This window comes from Salmo salar, chromosome ssa04 (assembly GCF_905237065.1).
Source record: "Salmo salar chromosome ssa04, Ssal_v3.1, whole genome shotgun sequence".
NCBI classification, from domain to species: domain Eukaryota; kingdom Metazoa; phylum Chordata; class Actinopteri; order Salmoniformes; family Salmonidae; genus Salmo; species Salmo salar.
In genome coordinates this window covers 38,966,189-38,984,207 of record NC_059445.1, presented here as the reverse complement: position 1 = coordinate 38,984,207, position 18,019 = coordinate 38,966,189, and the positions used below count along the sequence as shown (strand labels likewise).

The 18,019-nt window shown below is 46.5% G+C and overlaps 2 protein-coding genes across 3 annotated transcripts in view; one reads left to right on the top strand and one right to left on the bottom strand.

Moving 5' to 3' along the window:
• LOC106602984 (pecanex-like protein 1) overlaps positions 1-13,901 on the top strand; it is a 29,100-nt gene extending 15,199 nt beyond the window's left edge. For both annotated transcript variants that reach the window (XM_014196077.2, XM_014196076.2), the window contains 17 exons: positions 1,285-1,390; positions 2,090-2,182; positions 2,299-2,449; positions 2,560-2,704; positions 2,890-3,067; positions 4,379-4,487; positions 4,684-4,813; positions 5,206-5,264; positions 5,360-5,575; positions 5,717-5,970; positions 6,080-6,310; positions 6,424-6,530; positions 6,645-6,792; positions 7,392-7,897; positions 8,089-8,264; positions 8,437-8,852; positions 10,519-13,901. In XM_014196077.2, the coding sequence (XP_014051552.1) occupies positions 1,285-1,390; positions 2,090-2,182; positions 2,299-2,449; positions 2,560-2,704; positions 2,890-3,067; positions 4,379-4,487; positions 4,684-4,813; positions 5,206-5,264; positions 5,360-5,575; positions 5,717-5,970; positions 6,080-6,310; positions 6,424-6,530; positions 6,645-6,792; positions 7,392-7,897; positions 8,089-8,264; positions 8,437-8,852; positions 10,519-10,677 (3,184 nt within the window). In that variant the 3' untranslated portion in view covers positions 10,678-13,901. The remainder of the gene's footprint in view (positions 1-1,284; positions 1,391-2,089; positions 2,183-2,298; positions 2,450-2,559; positions 2,705-2,889; positions 3,068-4,378; positions 4,488-4,683; positions 4,814-5,205; positions 5,265-5,359; positions 5,576-5,716; positions 5,971-6,079; positions 6,311-6,423; positions 6,531-6,644; positions 6,793-7,391; positions 7,898-8,088; positions 8,265-8,436; positions 8,853-10,518) is intronic.
• A 110-nt stretch (positions 13,902-14,011) lies between these two features.
• zgc:165604 (immunoglobulin domain-containing protein) lies at positions 14,012-16,855 on the bottom strand. The gene is made up of 6 exons (XM_014196078.2): positions 16,715-16,855; positions 15,684-15,838; positions 15,376-15,574; positions 15,046-15,201; positions 14,616-14,738; positions 14,012-14,468 (listed from the first exon to the last, which is right to left on the bottom strand). The coding sequence occupies exons 1-6, from the start codon at positions 16,776-16,778 to the stop codon at positions 14,272-14,274; spliced, it is 894 nt and encodes a 297-aa protein (XP_014051553.1). The 5' UTR covers positions 16,779-16,855; the 3' UTR covers positions 14,012-14,271.
• Between the last annotated feature and the right edge of the window lie 1,164 nt (positions 16,856-18,019).

Sequence of the window (18,019 nt, the reverse complement as noted above, 5' to 3'; positions counted from 1 at the left end):
AGTGGCATCTGTAAAGTTTGGTGGGGGAGGAATAATGGTCTGGGGCTGTTTTTCATGATTTGGGCTATGCCCCTTACATGCTGACCACACCGCTCGCTTCGTATGTGCGAGCGTTGCAATTAAATGTACACATGAATGTTATTCAATCATTGCACCCACACTGCTCGCGCTCCTCAAGCGAGCGTCTGCGTAGCCAAAATAGAAATTGGATCTAATTGTGACGCTCAACGCGCCGCAAGTCCGGCCTCTCCCATCTCCTCATTGGTTTTTAGGAGCATATACCCACGTGGGTGATTGACAGATGAACTGATGTTCACACTCCAGTTGGTTTTAGTAATGCTGTAAAGTTGGTTGCCAACCGCCATATAAAGTCCAACGAAGGAAAAAGAAGCCTGAAGGAAGGAGGAGATGTGTCGAGAAACGAATTCGGTTTACCGTTTTTATCTGTGGATTAATTGTTGTGGTATAGGACCTTGTGCATTTCAGGTGAAATAACAACCCAATGTTTTATATACCAGGACAAATTAGTGAGCAACAGCAAGCTAGCTAGCTAAATTGCCATAAATGTTTAAGACTTTTTGACCTGTCCCCAAATTAATATAATTGGTTCAGAGTTTTTGCTAGTTCAACCTGGGTTGGGTGAACAAAATCACGCGCGCCTCCGGATTGGTCAGCATATAAGTTTACAATGCTATCTATCTGTACTGTTAGTTCCTCTATTTCCTGTTTTTTTAAGATGAACTCTGTTGACCTAACTACTTTTTGTTTTAAAGATGAGTATTGAATTGCATGTCCTCCAAAGGCACATTTTTAAAAGTGTCCCATACAATAAGGGAGTCTACTGTACCTATGTTTTGACCCAAGTTGATTTTAAGACCTGAACAGAATGCATCAGGGATTGATTGTTTCATTTTATTTGTGTTCATTTTGGAGTTGAATCTCATTTTCAAAAAAGTAACCAGAAGTGATCATCTCACAGTGCATCCCCACTTTCTTTCTTTCTTTTTTTGTTGATGAGGTATGGTTTTATCATCGTGATACTAAACCTGTTATCGGTATCGAAGTCAACATTCTGGTATCGTGACAACACTACTCTTTACTGCTCTCTGTCTGGTCAATGGAAAACTCATTAGTGTCTCTGCGTTGATTTAATATAATGACAATGATATACCTACTTGGTACGTTGAAACACACTAATATTCCCAGATCCTAGCTACTGTCATAAGATCAACTCTACCCTGTCACTCATATCCTACATTTCACTGTGTGTGTTTTTCTCTCTAGGTCTCTGGTCCGTTCTAAGTTCTTTTCCGAGCTGGAGAGCCGGACCCCTGAGGAGCCTCCCCTGGAGATCAAAGACCCCCTGCCTGAGAAACTACGCGATTCTGTGGTAAGATCAAGGCTGCGTCCCAAATGGCATGTCGTTCACTGTATAGTGCACTACTTTTGACCAAGGGCTCTGGTTAAAAAGTAGTGCACTACCAAATCAAATTGTATTTGTCACATGTGCCGGAATACAACAGGTGTAGACCTTACAGTGAAATGCTTACTTACAAGCCCTTAACCAACAACCCAGTTTTTAAGAAAAATACCTAAAGAAAAATAAGAAATAAAAGTAACAAATAATTAAAGAGCAGCAGTAAAATAACAATAGCGAGGCTATATACAAGGGGTACCGGTACACAATGTAGGGAATAGGGTGCTATTTGGGACTCAAACCAAACATTGTGTGAGTGACATAGACTTGAACGGGATATGGTAGTAGGTGCGAGTGTGTCAAGAACTGCAACGCTGCTGGGTTTTTCACACCACAGTTTCCCGTGTGTATCAAGAATGATCCACCACCCAAAGGACATCCAGCCAACTTGACACAACTATGGGAAACATCCCTGTGGAACGCTTCCGACACCTTGTAGAGTCCATGCCCCGACGAAATGAGGCTGTTCCGAGGGCAAAGGGGTGCACCTCAATATTAGGAAGGTGTTCCTAATGTTTTTCCCACTCAGTGACTATAACAAATGTTTGAACGCGGTTGGTGGTCCGAGGTTTTAAAACCCTCTTCATCTCTCTCTGTCTGGGTTTTTTACAGCGAGAGATTTTCCACTCGGACCTGGTCATGTGTCCCCTCATGGCTGTCATCACGTTTGCCATCAGTGCCAGCACTGTGTTTATCGCTCTGCAGGTCAGTCAACTCACCTGGTCGACTGTAGATGGACGATATGACGTTTCAGTATCTAGAGAGAAACCCTTCAGATTTTCTGACACTCCCCAGTGAAACCTTCTCTCCCTCCCCTCCAGCCTGCTCTTAGTTATATCCTGTACATGGTGGCTGGGGTGGTGGGCTTCCTCACACACTACCTGTTGCCTCAGCTCCGCAAGCAGCTGCCCTGGTTCTGCCTGGCCCACCCCGTGCTCCGTTCTCGAGAGTACAGCCAGTTCGAGGTCCGCGGTAAGTAGCAACCCGCCACCCCCTAAACGCACACGTTCACACACCCTGAAGAATTGTGTCGAGGCCTGAGGTTTGTCCTGAATTGTTTTGCTGTGCCCTGTCCGTCCCAGATGCCGCCCAGTTGATGTGGTTCGAGAAGCTGTATGCGTGGCTGCAGTGTGTGGAGAAGTATGTTATCTATCCGGCTGTAGTGCTCAACTCCCTCACTACAGAGGCGCAGCGCGTCAGCCTGAAACCCAAGGAGCTTGACATCTAGTAAGCAGCTCGAGCCATCCCCTTTTACCAACCTCACCACACATTCCTCTCCCTCATCCCCATCTATCCATCCAGTCAGAGTTGAGTGCATGTTTATTAAGACTACGCTTTGTAATTGCACAATGAATGTGTTTTGATGTCCCCCTCCTCTCGGTTTCTCTCTCTCTCTCCTTCCCCTCCTCCAGCGGCCGGGCTCTCTTCATCTCTCTGGCGGGGATGAAGCTGCTGCGTTCGTCGTTCTGCGCCCCGTCTCTGCAGTACGTCACGCTGTCCTTCACCGCACTCTTCTTCCTCTTCGACTACCCACACTTCTCAGAGACCTTCCTGCTCGACTACTTCTTCATGTCCATCCTCTTCAGCAAGGTACAGAATACTCCTCCCTGGGATTTGGTTTTGCACAAATTCAACCAAATGAAAGTGCCTGCACATACTTAGCTGTATGTATACTGAACAAAAATATAAATGTGACAATTAAAAATATTTTACTGAGTTAGTCCATATAAGGAAATCGGTCAATTGAAATAAATTCATTAGGTCCTAATCTATGGATTTCACATGACTAGGCAGGGGTGCAACCATGGGCGGGCCTGGGAGGGCATAGGCCCACACACTTGGCTGCCAGGCCCACCCAATCAGAATCAGTTTTTCCCCACAAAAGGGCTTTATTACAGACAGACAGACATCCTCAGCACCCCCCCTCATATGATCCCACAGGTGAAGAAGCCGGTTGTGGAGGTCCTGGGCTGGCGTGGTTACACGTGTTCCGTGGTTGTGAGGCCGGTTGGACGTACTGCCAAATTTTCTAAAACAACAGAGGCAGCTTATGGTAGAGAAATTAACATAACATTCTCTGGCAACAGCTCTGGTGGACATTCCTGAAGTCAGCGTGTCAATTGCACGCTCCTTCAAAACTTGAAACATCTGTGGCATTGTGACAAAACTGCACATTTTAAAGTGGCCTTTTATTGTCCCCAGCACAAGGTGCACCTGTGTAATGATCATGCTGTTTAATCAGCTTCTTGATATGCCACTACTGTCAGGTGGATGGATTATCTTGGCAAAGGAGAAATGCTTAATAACAGGGATGTAAGACAAACATTTGTGCACAACATTTGAGAGAAATAAGCTTTTTGTGCGTATGGAAAATGTCTCTGATTTTGAATTTTTTGATTTCAGCTCATGAAACATGGGACCAACACTTTACATGTGGCGTTGATATTTTTGTTCAGCGTAGTTGTACACTCTGACCCTTAAAGGCAAATGTCATCATTTTCCCACATCACAATCATCAGCCCCACCCCACCATCAACACACACTGTATGTTAAAATGGAGTGCTTCTATGTTTTTTTAGTAAAAACAGATAGAGGAAGAATAGTGTTTCCAGGGACGACATCAACCATTGAATAGGCAATGCCTACTAACACAAATGGCACACCGATGTCATTTGAAAAACGTATCTTCTATTCTTTTTTTAATGCAAAACAGAAACGTGCCATTTTCATATACGGCATGTTGATGTTAGGGTGGTGCTGGGGATTGATGCATATGACGTTGAACATGTTTGAAATTTCCCTTTTTAAGTCTTTTCTGGCTACGCAAGAACGTTACATTGAGAAATGACTGGACTCGGGTGTTTGATCGCTCACGTTACATTGGATGGTTTCTCATTACAGCTCTGGGACCTGCTCTACAAGCTGCGTTTTGTCCTCACCTACATCGCTCCCTGGCAGATCACCTGGGGCTCTGCCTTCCACGCCTTCGCCCAGCCCTTCGCTGTGCCCCGTATCCCTGTACACTGGCGCTGTGATCAGCAGAAAACTGTTGGTTAGACTACATCCTTGTTAAACAAAGTACTTTCTGCACTCCCTGTTGCTCATTTGCCAGTGAAACAAAGTGTTTAAACAACACTAAATGCTGTGCACATTGGATGTCCTGTGTGTTAGTGTTGTCTGTTAGAGCTCCTTAACCTAACTCTCAGACTCAGCCATGCTGTTTGTCCAGGCCGTGTTCTCGGCTCTCTTCTCCACCCCTCTTAACCCTGTCCTGGGCAGTGCTGTGTTCGTCACCTCCTACACCAGGCCCGTCAAGTTCTGGGAGAGAGACTACAAGTGAGTTCTTTACTTTCCAGGAGCCCTAGAGATGTAGAGATGCATTGTTCAGACCAGGTGGGTGTGTTCACTAGGATCCAAAAAGAAACAAACGGGAACGAAACAGGGAAGGACCTACCTAAATGTGTCCAATAGAAACCCTCTTGTTTTCGTGGGCAAAACGTTTTCTGCGTAGAGTAAATGGTTTCCGTTGAAAAATGTTTTGGACTAATGATTACACCCCATTGCCGTTCAGAGGTCAATGTTAAAACCAGATTAAGGAGATTATTGCTAGATGCCGTGAAAGCTAGCAGACTGCGTTACCATTTTACACAAGTCACCACCTGTCTTGTGAAAAGTGCAGTTTCTAGAGCCTCTGTGTCGCCCGGTTAACATAATATCTGTCTTTCCAGCACCAAGAGGGTTGATCACTCCAACACGCGACTGGCCACCCAGCTGGACCGCAACCCAGGTCAGCTGCCGCAGTCTTCCTTCCCCTCATCTAACGCGAGTCATCATTCTTTCAAAGGACTCTGCTCTCATTGCCTGTGGTCTCCTCTCTTCCAGGTGCTGACGACAACAACCTCAACTCCATCTTCTATGAGCACCTGACGCGCTCACTGCAGCACAGCCTGTGTGGCGATCTGCTGCTGGGCCGCTGGGGAAACTACACCACAGGAGACTGCTTCATCCTGGCCTCCGACTACCTCAACGCCCTGGTGCACATTATCGAGATCGGCAACGGCCTGGTCACCTTCCAGCTGAGGGGGCTGGAGTTCAGGGGTGAGGAGGAGGGGAGAGGGTTTGGGCTAGAATGAGCTTTTATGGAACCGAGTTCAACGTGGTAGGCTTTAATGGCTTGAACGCGTGGTGGACAAGTTCAAAATGCTGTCTTTTCTCTCTCTCCTGGTGTCTCTCCCCCAGGTACGTACTGCCAGCAGCGGGAGGTGGAGGCCATCACCGAAGGGGTGGAGGAGGACGAGGGCTGCTGCTGCTGCGAGCCAGGCCACCTGCCCCACATGCTCTCCTTCAACGCGGCGTTCGGCCAGCGCTGGCTGGCCTGGGAGGTGGCCGCCACCAAGTACGTCCTGGAGGGCTACAGCATCAGCGACAACAACGCCGCCTCCATGCTGCAAGTGTTCGACCTGCGCAAGATCCTCATTACTTACTACGTCAAGGTGTATGATCCATCCTGAACATACAGCAAACTGTAAAATGAGATATACAATAACATGTCATTTGAACAGTAGTTGGCCCGGTCTGTAACCAGTGTTTCCTCTACCATAGAGCATCATCTTCTACGTGAGTCGCTCTCCTAAACTGGAGGAGTGGCTGGCCAATGAGACGGTCCAGGAGGCGCTGCGGCCCTGCCTGGGCCCGGCCTACGTGGACAGTGACCCGACCTTCAACCTAAACATAGACGAGGACTACGACCACAGGGCCTCTGGCGTCACCCCCACTGCCTTCTGTATGGTCTACCTGGACTGGATCCAGTACTGTAACAGCAGATGCCCGACGGTCAATATTCCTTCTCATGTAACTTATGTAGCTGTCAATTCAACCAGAACTTTCCATAGCAATGTCATTAGTGTTATAAGCCGACTAGCTTAATGAAATACTTTGTGTTATAGCCAGTGGAGGACAGCGAGAGGGATTCTCCGCTGGTCACCCTGTGTTTTGGCCTCTGCATCCTGGGGAGAAGGGCTCTGGGCACAGCCTCCCACAGCATGTCAGCCAGGTAAGTCCCAGGGCCGGACTGTCTGTTCGCTAACTGAAGGGAGTGTGTAATATGTCTCTGTGATCGCGTATAACCAACGGTGACTATCCGTACGTTTGTACCCCCGCCTGTCAGCTTGGAGCCTTTCCTGTACGGCCTCCACGCCCTCTTCAAGGGTGATTTCCGCATCACCTCTCCCAGGGACGAGTGGGTGTTTGCTGACATGGACCTGCTGAACAGGGTGGTGGCCCCCGGGGTGCGCATGTCCCTCAAACTGCACCAGGTAAGACATATCGTATGGGCGTGACTCATTACAGACAGTATGGTGGTCAATGTAATGTCATCACCCACACTAAGGGTGCGTTCGTAAATTCACTCCGGAGTGTCAAGAGTGCGCTCTGGGCTGTCTGTAGAATTCAAAGCGTTAGATTGTCCGTTCGTAAATTCAGAGCGTTTCCCTCTCACGCTAGCAGTCAAGCACCCAAGGTAAATGGCTAACGTTGGCTAGCTTGCTAGCTGCTTGCAGACACAAATGAGATAACAGCTCACTCTGATCATTTTACTCGCCCTAGCAGAGCTCGTTAGGCTGTTTTTGTTATCCCAAGGGTTAATGACTGCAACTGTGTTACTGGCAACAATTGTATTCTGGGTTTTTTTTTGCCAATGTTGACTGACACCAGGTTGTTTTGTAAATTCACCAACTTTTCTGAGCTCGGGCACACTCAAACCAGAGTGCTCTGAACTCGGAGTAGATTGCCAGAGCGAATTTACAAGCGCACCCTAAGAATTGACACTGTGGTGGCCAGAGCTGAGACTTAAGAAGCTTAAATGATGACATCGCTCACACTAAGCCAGTATCCTCTCCGAACCCCCCCCAAACAGGACCACTTTACGTCCCCAGACGAGTACGAGGACCCGGTGGTTCTGTACGACGCCATCACTGCCAACGAGGAGAAGATGCTGATCAGCCACGAGGGCGACCCGGTGTGGCGCAGCGCCATCCTGGCCAACATGCCGTCGCTGCTGGCCCTGCGCCACGTCATGGACGACGGCAGCGACGAGTACAAGATCATCATGCTCAACAAGAGGTTCCTCAGCTTCAGGGTCATCAAGGTGAACAGGGAGTGTGTGCGCGGGCTGTGGGCGGGCCAGCAGCAGGAGCTGGTGTTCCTGCGGAACCGGAACCCGGAGCGAGGCAGCATACAGAACGCCAAGCAGGCCCTGAGGAACATGATCAACTCATCATGTGACCAGCCCATCGGCTACCCCATCTACGTGTCGCCCCTCACCACCTCCTACGCAGGGGGGCACACCCAGCTCCGCTCTGTCTGGGGGGGGCCTGTCAGCCCCCATAACATCTACACCTGGCTCATCAGCAGCTGGGACAGGTACACTTACATTACACAGCCTGCAGTAGCCATGGTAAGGCTGATATACACACACACACACACATAGCCAGGTATTGCTGTGTATGTGAAGTTCACATACTATCACGCACATGCCATACACGGATGTTCTCTCGCTGTCTCTCGCATACGGTCAGTGGGCGATTTTAACTTTAACTCTGTCTCCCCTGCAGGTTACAGAAGGGTTGTGGGGCTGGCTGCAACAGTGGAGGGAACATCGAGGACTCGGACTGCGGCGGCGGCTCCACCTCCATCTCCAACAACCCAGCGGCTCACACCACCCAGAGCACCCCGGCCTCCAGCCTGCCCCTGCCCCAGCCCCACTTCACCTCCATCCACCCCCCCATGGGTGAGCTCAGGACCCCACCACTCACTACAGTCTCTGATGGCCACTGTTCAGCTGCTGCTAGCTATTATAACAATGTCAATACTGTCAGTATGCTGATAACGCAGCCATGGAACAGTTTGTGTAATGATTGCATTCTGTAATGTGTATGAAATGCCTCTCGTTGTCACCGTAGGAACTGACAACCCTGTGGGCCCCACCCCCACCTGGCCCCACCACCCTCAGCCCCTCCCCTTGGCCCTGCTCAGCCAGTCAGAGGGCAGGATGGACGCTGGGCTGGTCACCTCCCTCCACCGGACCTCGTCCATCCAGGGCCTCCTGGGCCAGCACCTGTCCAGCTCCCAGCTGTCCTTCAGTAGCTCTGTGGCCATGCCTTCCCTGCCCGGCCCGGAGCGCTTCTGCCCAGGCAGCTTCCAGGAGGGGGTGCACAGAGGGTCCGGACGGACAGGACTTGGACATGGCCTGGGGCAGGGCAGCGGGCTGCCCTATGAGGGCCTCTACGGGAAGTGGAGCCTGTCTGGCAGGAAGGGCTTCAACGGGCCTGCCTCCGCTGAGAGCGACAGCGGAGGGTCTCCGTGCATACGGACACAGGTGAGGGTAGTAAAACAACGTAGTGCGTGGGAAGCTAGAGCATAGCGTGACTGTCTTTATGAACTAGGGCCGTCCCCGACTAAAAAGGTCATCGATGCGTTGAAATTTTCAAATGTGTATTTTTCCATATATATAGACACCCTATGTGTGTTAATAAAATCAACTATATGCAGGCTACTGAGCTTGTCTGATGCTTTAAGCACACTGTGATTAATGACTCGAGGGAGCTGGAGATCAACCATACCAGAATAAAAAAATCAACTGTTCCCGACCCTCTTCCTTCCACTGCTGCTGGCCTTGGCAGATCCAGCTGCTACGCTCCTAATGGGCTACACCAGGGGGTCTGCAACCTTTTGCATTTAGAGTGCCAATTTATCTTACCCTTTCTACTGATCTGCGTGCCAGTTGTTATTTTTATATGCACATTTTTGTGGAACAGTTTCATTTAATTTATAATAGTCTTTGTATCTCAAAATCATTTTCATGTGGTTAATCAGAATTATAAAAATGATTTCTATTGCCATTGCCAACTATGTAAAAATAGCCTACATAAAGCCAACAAATAAAAACATTGCAACCTGCAGGTAGAAAATATCCTGATAAAATAAATATCCTATAAATCACATTGGCTATGCATGGCCTGTTTGCAAGGAGCTTGAAACATTGTGTCAACTATTAACTTGGGCCTGAAGCTGGAACTTGCAACATATAAACTATTCTGGGCCCTCAGTTTCTGCTCCAGACAGATACACAGCTGTAGGCTATTTGTGCAAGGGATTAGAAGTAATCAAGCACGACTTCTTTTTTTTTTACGTTTCCACCGGATCAGAGCATGACTTTTTATTATTTTTTTTATTTTTTTCTCCTTTCATGCGGAGTGGTTATCGAAAGAGAGCTGGCTACATTCTCAACAGATGTAAAAACAGACTTTGTTTACTTGCTGTGTTTGAGGTGAGGTAAAAAGGACTTAAGCTCCACAGTGGTGGTGAGATAAGACAATCAGAAATACTACCGGATCCCCAAATGGACACATTTCTAAGCCTACGTTTGCTCGCAGGCCCGGTAGCTTCGGGCCTACTTCTATGTATAATCAGGTGCGCGTCGTTACTCAACATTGACAGGAGCGCTACAAACAAATGACAATTCATAAATTTGACAACTCCTAAATGGAAGGAAATAAACCGAAACGTGTTCCTCACAAGTGTAGCCTAGGTCTACTCCGACAATGAGAACGGTAAAAGACAATGATAATAATGTATTGAATGCATTAACAGAAATTACCATAACCAAACAAACTTTGTAGATTAGAAATGATGGGAGATAATAGTGAATATACTACTGGTGATACTGTTGTGCCACCCCCGTGGCCTCTGCAATGGATTAGTCCACTCAGACAGGTGTCAATCAGAAAGGTGTCAATCAGACAGTTGTCTCGCGTCATAAAAATGTTTCTAATATACATTTTAGAATGCTCGGCTAAAAAAAAATCTTGATCGACCAGTCGATTTTAAATGGGGTCAGCCCAATCATGAACACATGAGAATAATGTCGCTGCAGTACAGCTCCTCCTCCAGAAGGATGGTATGGTGTTGCGGTTCATTTTAAGGATGGTAATTCGTTGCAGTTGAAACTGAGGCCATTTACATCTTGTCACTCTGTGTTCCAGTCTACTCCACCTGCAGCTCCGCCTGAAGCCAGCCCAACCCAGGACCCACTGGGCGTTACCCAGTCCACTGAGACCACGACCCTCACTGCAGGGGAGCCCCCCAGCCCCGCCCCCCGGGAGGAGTCCACAGAGCTGCCTTTACTTGAGCACCTGGACTGAGTCTGCACTGGAGAACCCATGAGAACCCCTGCAGCCAACGCACAGCACCACCATGGCCAGTTCTAGAGTGGGGCCTGACCGGCTCAGACTGGACTCATTCCAGCTTCCCGGAGTCATTCCAAAGAGAACTGGACTCTTGAGGTTCGCTACGTCTCTGGCAGATCACAACCTCTCAACATGTTCATTTGTAAATGTTTTCCAGCCTTTGCAATACTGGATGGATCTGGAGGTCTAATGTACATTCATCTGCTCCTCATCGAGCCACCATAAGGATGCATGTAAACCCCCCCCCCCAAAAAAAAACATTCACCATGTCCCCTCCTAGGACTTGAAACAGGAGCTCTCGCCCGATACACCCTCAGAGTTTCTGTAAACAACCTTTTGGCCATGACTATGGTAACTCTAGCAGGCCAAAAAGCCAGTGCAATTGTAAGGGATGTTGTGTAATGTTTAGTTAGTTTTTTGAAATTCTATATAGGGGAAGGGGGAAAAACCCCTCGTTTCTCTCCTCTCCTTCACCTGAGCTCCACCAGCAGCAGCAACAGCATAACGAATCCAAAAAAGGGAATGCCAATATCCTATGTTGCTGTATGTACAGGTGAAGCCAGAGTTACTACCATAACAAGCCTTGTTCTTTATCCCCACTCCCCATTCCTGCTCCAACCTGCTGCTTCACTGTAGAAAGAATTCACTGTGGGGGAAATCCACTGTGAACCTGCATGGGTCACACCATATGACCAGTCAATATCGACAGCCCACCTCCCCCAGCATACCACCCACATTCCAACAGCCCCTCCCTGTAGAAACCCCCCCCCCCCCCCATGCTCATTCAGGTCTTTCTGACGCATCAACAATCTCAAGCGTTCTGTCAAAGGAGCTTGTTTCAGGGATAAGACTCCCGCCTACTTCCCACCTTTTTCCAACATGTGGTGCTTTTTCCCGGCAGAGTTTACAATCCAGTCAGGCCTGGACGCGAGCTCTGAATTTGGGGAGGTCTAGGGAGATGTGACTCTGGACAGAGATGGTGCCCATTGTACAGGACGGGAGGAGATTGTTCAGACCGCACGATTCTAAAACTGGGATTGTTCTTTCTAAAGCCTTTTTTTTTTTTTTTTTAGTTTCCTATTTTCGGGGTGAGTGGAATTTCTTTTTTTACTTTACTTGAAGAATCACAACCTCCCGGTGGCTATAGGCTAGCCCGCGGAGTTGCCCTAGTGACCGACCACTCTCCATGACCTGATCCAATCAGCTGTGGACTCTAGACGGTGGGAGGGGCTCTGACAGAGGCCCTTCTGCTTTCCTTGCCTCCAGCTACAGTGCCAGCTCCTCTTACTAGTAAACTACTGCTACTACTACTATACCTACAACTACTGTTTGTGCTACACTTACCTCCAGCGTTTTAGTTGGAAACAAACAGTTGAATAAATATTCAAAACAAAGATGGCGTATTTATTATTGACAACGTCTGGAAGACTGTTTAAAAGGGTTTGTCTATTTGACGTGCTGGCGTGATAGAAACACGGAGATTGAAATAGGCTCTTGTTAATCGTCACCTTTGCCCCACGTGTTTTGGCATCGTCGTTGTACACTTTCACCAAGGGTTCTCCTCTCTTTATTTGCTGTGTAATGTAACTGGAAGTATTCCCGAGGAGTCACTTTAAGATGTTTGCTTTGCCACCCTGCTTTTTAAGGGGCGAATGAAGAGCTTGACGCACTTCTGACTAGAGACCCGCTCCCATGATCTCTCTAACCAGAGCACATATCAGACAAGCTGGCCGTCTCCCAATGTTCTGTTCCGAGAGTTACAGGGCCTTACAGCACTACAGTAATCCATGTGCCAGTACCTTGGTCAGTTGTGGCATGTATTTATATCAATGGTAGAGCTATCTGGAATAACCTTTTGTACCATAGTGTAAAGCTGGTCCTAGAAGACTGCCTTGTATGCTCCTTTTCGCCCCTAGCCATCTTAGTTCTCACTTTAGTTAGCGGACTGAACCGTCTACTAAAATGTCTCTGGGAATCTGTTCTTACAGGGTAAGAACTAATAGGTGGAGAACTGCATTCTCATTGGTAACGAATAGGAATTACCTGCCATCTACTCATCTTACTGTGTCTAAAAGGGAAGAGACAAGGGTGGAGTTATCAAGCGCAAGGTTAGATGGTATCTAGATAAGTTAGACAGGGTAATTATGCAGTAGCAAAGTCATTTAGTCTGAATCTTGGGAGTCTGGGCCTCATGGTTGAATTCATGGGTCACTACTCAAAGTGCCAGTCAATGTGATGCCCAAACTACGGAAACAGCAGTGGTTTGAACTGGGTTACTGCCGCTTCGTTCTTCTTTCATTCTGCTTGAGCTACAGGTCTCTTCATTTTCTAAAACCATCCTTTTGGTTTCATCATCTAGAAAAACATTTTGAGGACTTGGGACAAGCACTGGGCTGATGTAAATCGAGTCTTTTTTTGTTTGTCAGATCATTGAATCTTAACTCCATGGCTGTCCTGGGTATTGTTGAGGAGGAGCAGACAGGAGCTGGCGCCTACCAGATGTTAAAACCCAGTATCTAGCTAATTGATCGGCCCTTGTTAACTTGTGTCCTCCCTGAGGCTCGGGAAAAGCAGAGCCATTTGTAATCGGGGCTCTTTTTTTGTTTTGTCTTTCCCCTTATTCTCAGTGTAATATCCAAAGCAACAGGGAGTACTGTTCTTACTGGGAGAAAGGAAAGCACAAGTTACTGGACAGAACTGGGTGTCTATAATAAAAGGGATTCCTTTAATCTCTGCCATTTATGTACAGCATGTTTTGTATATAAATATATATATATATTAAAAAAAATATATATAAATCTATTTTATTATTATTGGATTTCTGGTTCTTTTTCATGGAAGACACTATGTTGAGTCTTAGGGGAGGTTCTCTCTTGTTTTCCCCTCGGAAGAGAGATCTGTCTCCTGAGTGGAAGGGCACTCTTCACATTGAATCATGCAGTTTGGGAAGAATAGATTAATACATCTTTTGCACAAATGTTGTATAATAGTACACCATCCCATATGTTTTTTTTTTTATTGTCATTATTTTAGTTATTTGGGGGGGGATGTTTTATTTAAAAACTGTATGCCGATATATTCAAAGTTCTGTACAGTTTTCTGTGACACCCCCCCTCCCCCCTATTTAAATTAAAGCTTTTTGTGTCATTTGCTAATTAAATGCTGAGTGCTTTCATTTACCTTTCCCCTGTCGTCTTTTCTCTATCAGCCTTTGTCAGGCAATGTTATCATCATTTGAATATTCATTCAGAACAGCAGAAAACCTGTCTTGAACAGAAACCCGAGCACATTCCAGTCAAACATTTTATTAGCAAAAAAAATGTTACAGTTTATCAAGTATTCTATGTGGGAAATATTTCAATAGTGGGAACCAATGTCTATCTGCAGGGCACGGTGAGTTAACTCTCTTCATTCCCCAATGGAATTCACGCTCATTCTTAACACATTTTATGAAACAAATGTTCAGTTTAATAAGTTGTACAGTGTGAGTTGAATCTTTTTTTTTTTTGTAGAACGCTTCCGGGTGTTTGTCTTCCTTGGATTGAGGGATCAAACAAAGGAGCGTTTGATCAGAGAAGGAGTGTACCTTATCTCGTTATAACACTCCTCTTCCTTCCCCTCCGTCCACTTCCTCTTCTGGCCAGAGCGATGGAGCCACAGTACCAGCACCAGCAGGGCCAGCAGCACCAGGGCCATGGACAGGGTCAACAACACCCCCTGGAGGATCCCCGGGGAGCTGGCTGGAGCTGCCGAGAGGGAGCGCGGTACTCAGATTCGAAACACACAGCACTTCCAACACAGTTAAAGTAACTCCGACCTGTTTCATCAACATTTCAAAACCCTTATGAATGTGTATGATATGATTGACAAGTATTGGGGGGGGGGGGACTCACGGCTGTAGATAGACAGGTTGACGTAACAGTTCTGGGTCCCCAGAAGGTTGGTGACGGAGCAGCGGTACAGCCCAGAGTTCTGGGATGAGATGTTGACTATCTGGACAGAGCCTGATAGGTCCCCTGACATGGAGAACAACAGAAGTTACAGGACACAAAGATTAGTTTGCGTTTACAACAATACTGTTTTTAGTCCTGAAATAGAATTAAACCCATCACAATGGTGTGAATGATACTTTTTGTTCTCTGATTGTTGTGCCGTAGCTGAAATGATCGTTAGATTAATCTCGTCCACCAGCCGGCTCTCTATATGGTAGCAATTGAGCCTGGGAACGAGGTTACCATTAGACAAGCTCCACAGCACCTGCAGCATGTTGTTAATGTCTCTCGGGCTCTCGTCATGGCTCAGTTAGAGAATGGCTGCTCTTACCGTCCATGTTGATGGGTAGTGAGATTTCCTCTGGTTCCAATTTATCCCACCGCATCTCGGGAGTGGGCACCCCCTCCGCCACCATGCAGGACAGGGCAACGCTCCCCCCCGTATCAGTGACCCCATCCCACAAGCACAGGGGCAGCGAGGGGGGTGCTGAAAGAACAACACACAAATCGGGTACAGATTGTCAAAGTAACTCAGAACTCAATGTACAGCAGGCTGACTCGATGTTAAATCGCACACCGAGTGAGATACGGTTATCGTTGAGAATTGCATTCAGGGAGTAATACGACATGGTTATAGTGACTTAGTATGTGAACCACCTACCCAGGACGTTAAGGGCCAGTTCCCCTATACCAGGGTCTCCAGTCTCTGGGGGGTTGCTCACCATGCAGCGGTAGTTGCCAGCATCTGAGATGCGTGTGTTGTTGAGGATGATGTCAGCACTCCAGGGGATGCCTAGGAAACCTACCCTGCCTGTCAGGGAGGGGTTCTCGATCACCTGGCCATGATCAAACACTATCACCTGAGGGACGGGGGGACAGACAAATCGGCATACTGAGACCTTTCTGACGTGCCAAGCAGAAAGTTTCAACACTATCACCTGTGTCTACTAATAGGGATACAAACCAGACCTGTGTGGGGAAGTCTGGGTCAGAGAAGGGGGCCCGGGTCCAGATGATGTTGAGTCTGGACAGGGGACTCATGGTGAAGAAGGAGCAGGGCAGGGTCACCGAGTCCCCCTGAACCACCTCCAGGTTGGAGTGTTTCATGGTTACCCTCACTGCACCTGCACAGGGGATGGAGCATAGGGCAACACCTATAAATGGGCAAGGCAGGCACATTCCACTGTTCAAATTCCTCTCACATATGAGGTATCCTATGGTGAATACAAGGTAATACGGCAGAATGAACGGCACACATTAATACTTATTGGGTTTGGTGGTGTAGCAATGAAATAAAAACAAACTAATAACACAACAAATACTATTCCTTGTGTTTCTATCAAATATGCTTCAAATGGTTTGACCCATGCATGCTCCTGACCCTGGCCTGGGCCTCCCTCCCCTGCTCTCATTACTGTAATAATGCGTCCTTCCCCACTACTGAGGCATCCCCGGGCCCTTTGTATGTGTGTGGGAAACTAGCATGGACATTGGGAACTAATTACAGCTGACAGCTCAGGCCAAGCAGCCAAACGCGGCTCATCACTGAGAGGCAGAGAGAACAATAGAGCCATATTCTCTATGCAGTGAAAACCCCCTATTGATATATTTTTTTATACATTTAGATTTGTCCAACTCAGCCATATCAAATACCTCCCATCTTCAGAAGCAGGCTATATCTTCTATTTCAGTTTTTTCTATTTTTTTTTACCTTTATTTAACTAGGCAAGCCAGTTAAGAACAAATTCTTATTATAACCAGGAGTTCGTTCTTGTCAATTAGATACCATACATTTAAAAAAAAAAACACAATTACCATGATGTAATCATAATAAAACATTTAAAATCCATAGTTTCAAATTATAATGGATCATCTCCGCAACAAAATAATATGCTGCTGAGACGATAGCATACACTGCAATCTTTTTGGCAGACAGGCTACTGGTAAACAAAAAAATCCCCCTATAATGAGGTATATTATCTATATTTTGCTCAACTCACCATACTCCAGAAGGGTAGACAGCAGACACACGGCCCGGAGCAGCCACCCTCCAGCGCAGCCCATATCTAAGAAGGAAAAATTTTGCCTACTCTCTGTCCATCACATAACAGCAGTGTCAGTAGCCTACCCTTCTGCTCATTTCAAATGCGGAGGCATTAATTATGTTTGCCCAGTCAATCTATTGAGCGAACCCCCCCCCCCTCTCTCTCTCTCTCTCACACACATAAACAAACAAAAAACGTGTCTAAAAACATATTTACAACCACAATTCCTTAGGCTACCATTTTCCATCGAGAGAAATAGCACAGTAATATATGCCATTTAGCAGATCATTTTATCAAAAGCAACTTAGTCATGGGCATACATTTTACATTTGGGTGGCCCTGGGAATTGAAGCCACAAGCCTAGCAATGCTAACATCATACTCTTCCAACCGAGTCACACAGAACCGCAATGACGTAGAATACCGAATACATGTATTGCCTTCAAAGTATTCACACCCGTTCAATTTATCCACATTTTGTTGTGCTACAACCTGAATATAAAATTGCTCAAATTGCGATTTCTTTTGTCACTGGACTACCAATGTCAGAGGAATTTCATTTTTCAACATTTTTTACTAATTAATTAAAAATGAAAATCTGAAATGTTTTGACACAAGTATTCAGCCCCTTTATTGCAAGCCTAAATAATTTCAGCAGTAAAATGTTACTTAAGTCATAGTGACATAGAAAAACAAGTGTTTTACATTTTTTTATGACTACCTCATCTCTGTACACATACAATTATCTGTAAGGTCCTTCAGTCGAGCAGTGACTCTCAAACAAAGATTCAACCATAAAGACCAGGGAGGTTCTCCCAATGCCTCGGAAAGAAGGGCACCTACATTACTGGTAGATGGGTAAAAATACAAAAAAACAGACATTGAATATCCCTTTGAACATGGTGAAGTTATTACACTTTGGATGGTGAAGCAATACACCCAGTCACTACAAAGATACATGCGTCCTTCCTAACTCAGTTGCCGGAGAGGAAGGAAACTGCTCAGGGATTTCACCATGAGGACAATGGTGACTTTAAAACAGAGTTTAATGGGTGAAAACTGAGGATGGATCAACAACATTGTAGTTACTCCACAATACTAACCTAATTGACAGAGTGAAAAGAAGGAAGCCTGTACATAATGCAAATATTCCAAAACATCTATTCGTTTTTATTTCATTAGGGAAGCCCAATTGAGACCAGTGTCTCATTTTCAAATGGTGCCCTGAGGACATAAAATAAATAAAATGAAAATACAAGAT

Coding starts and splice junctions, on each gene's coding strand:
- zgc:165604 (XM_014196078.2), bottom strand. CDS start 16,778: ATGGGCTGCGCTGGAGGGTGGCTGCTCCGGGCCGTGTGTCTGCTGTCT. Junction 14,739..15,045: donor ACTACCCATCAACATGGACG/GTAAGAGCAGCC, acceptor TCTCCATGTCAG/GGGACCTATCAGGCTCTGTC. Junction 14,469..14,615: donor CAACCTGTCTATCTACAGCC/GTGAGTCCCCCC, acceptor CCCTCTCGGCAG/CTCCAGCCAGCTCCCCGGGG.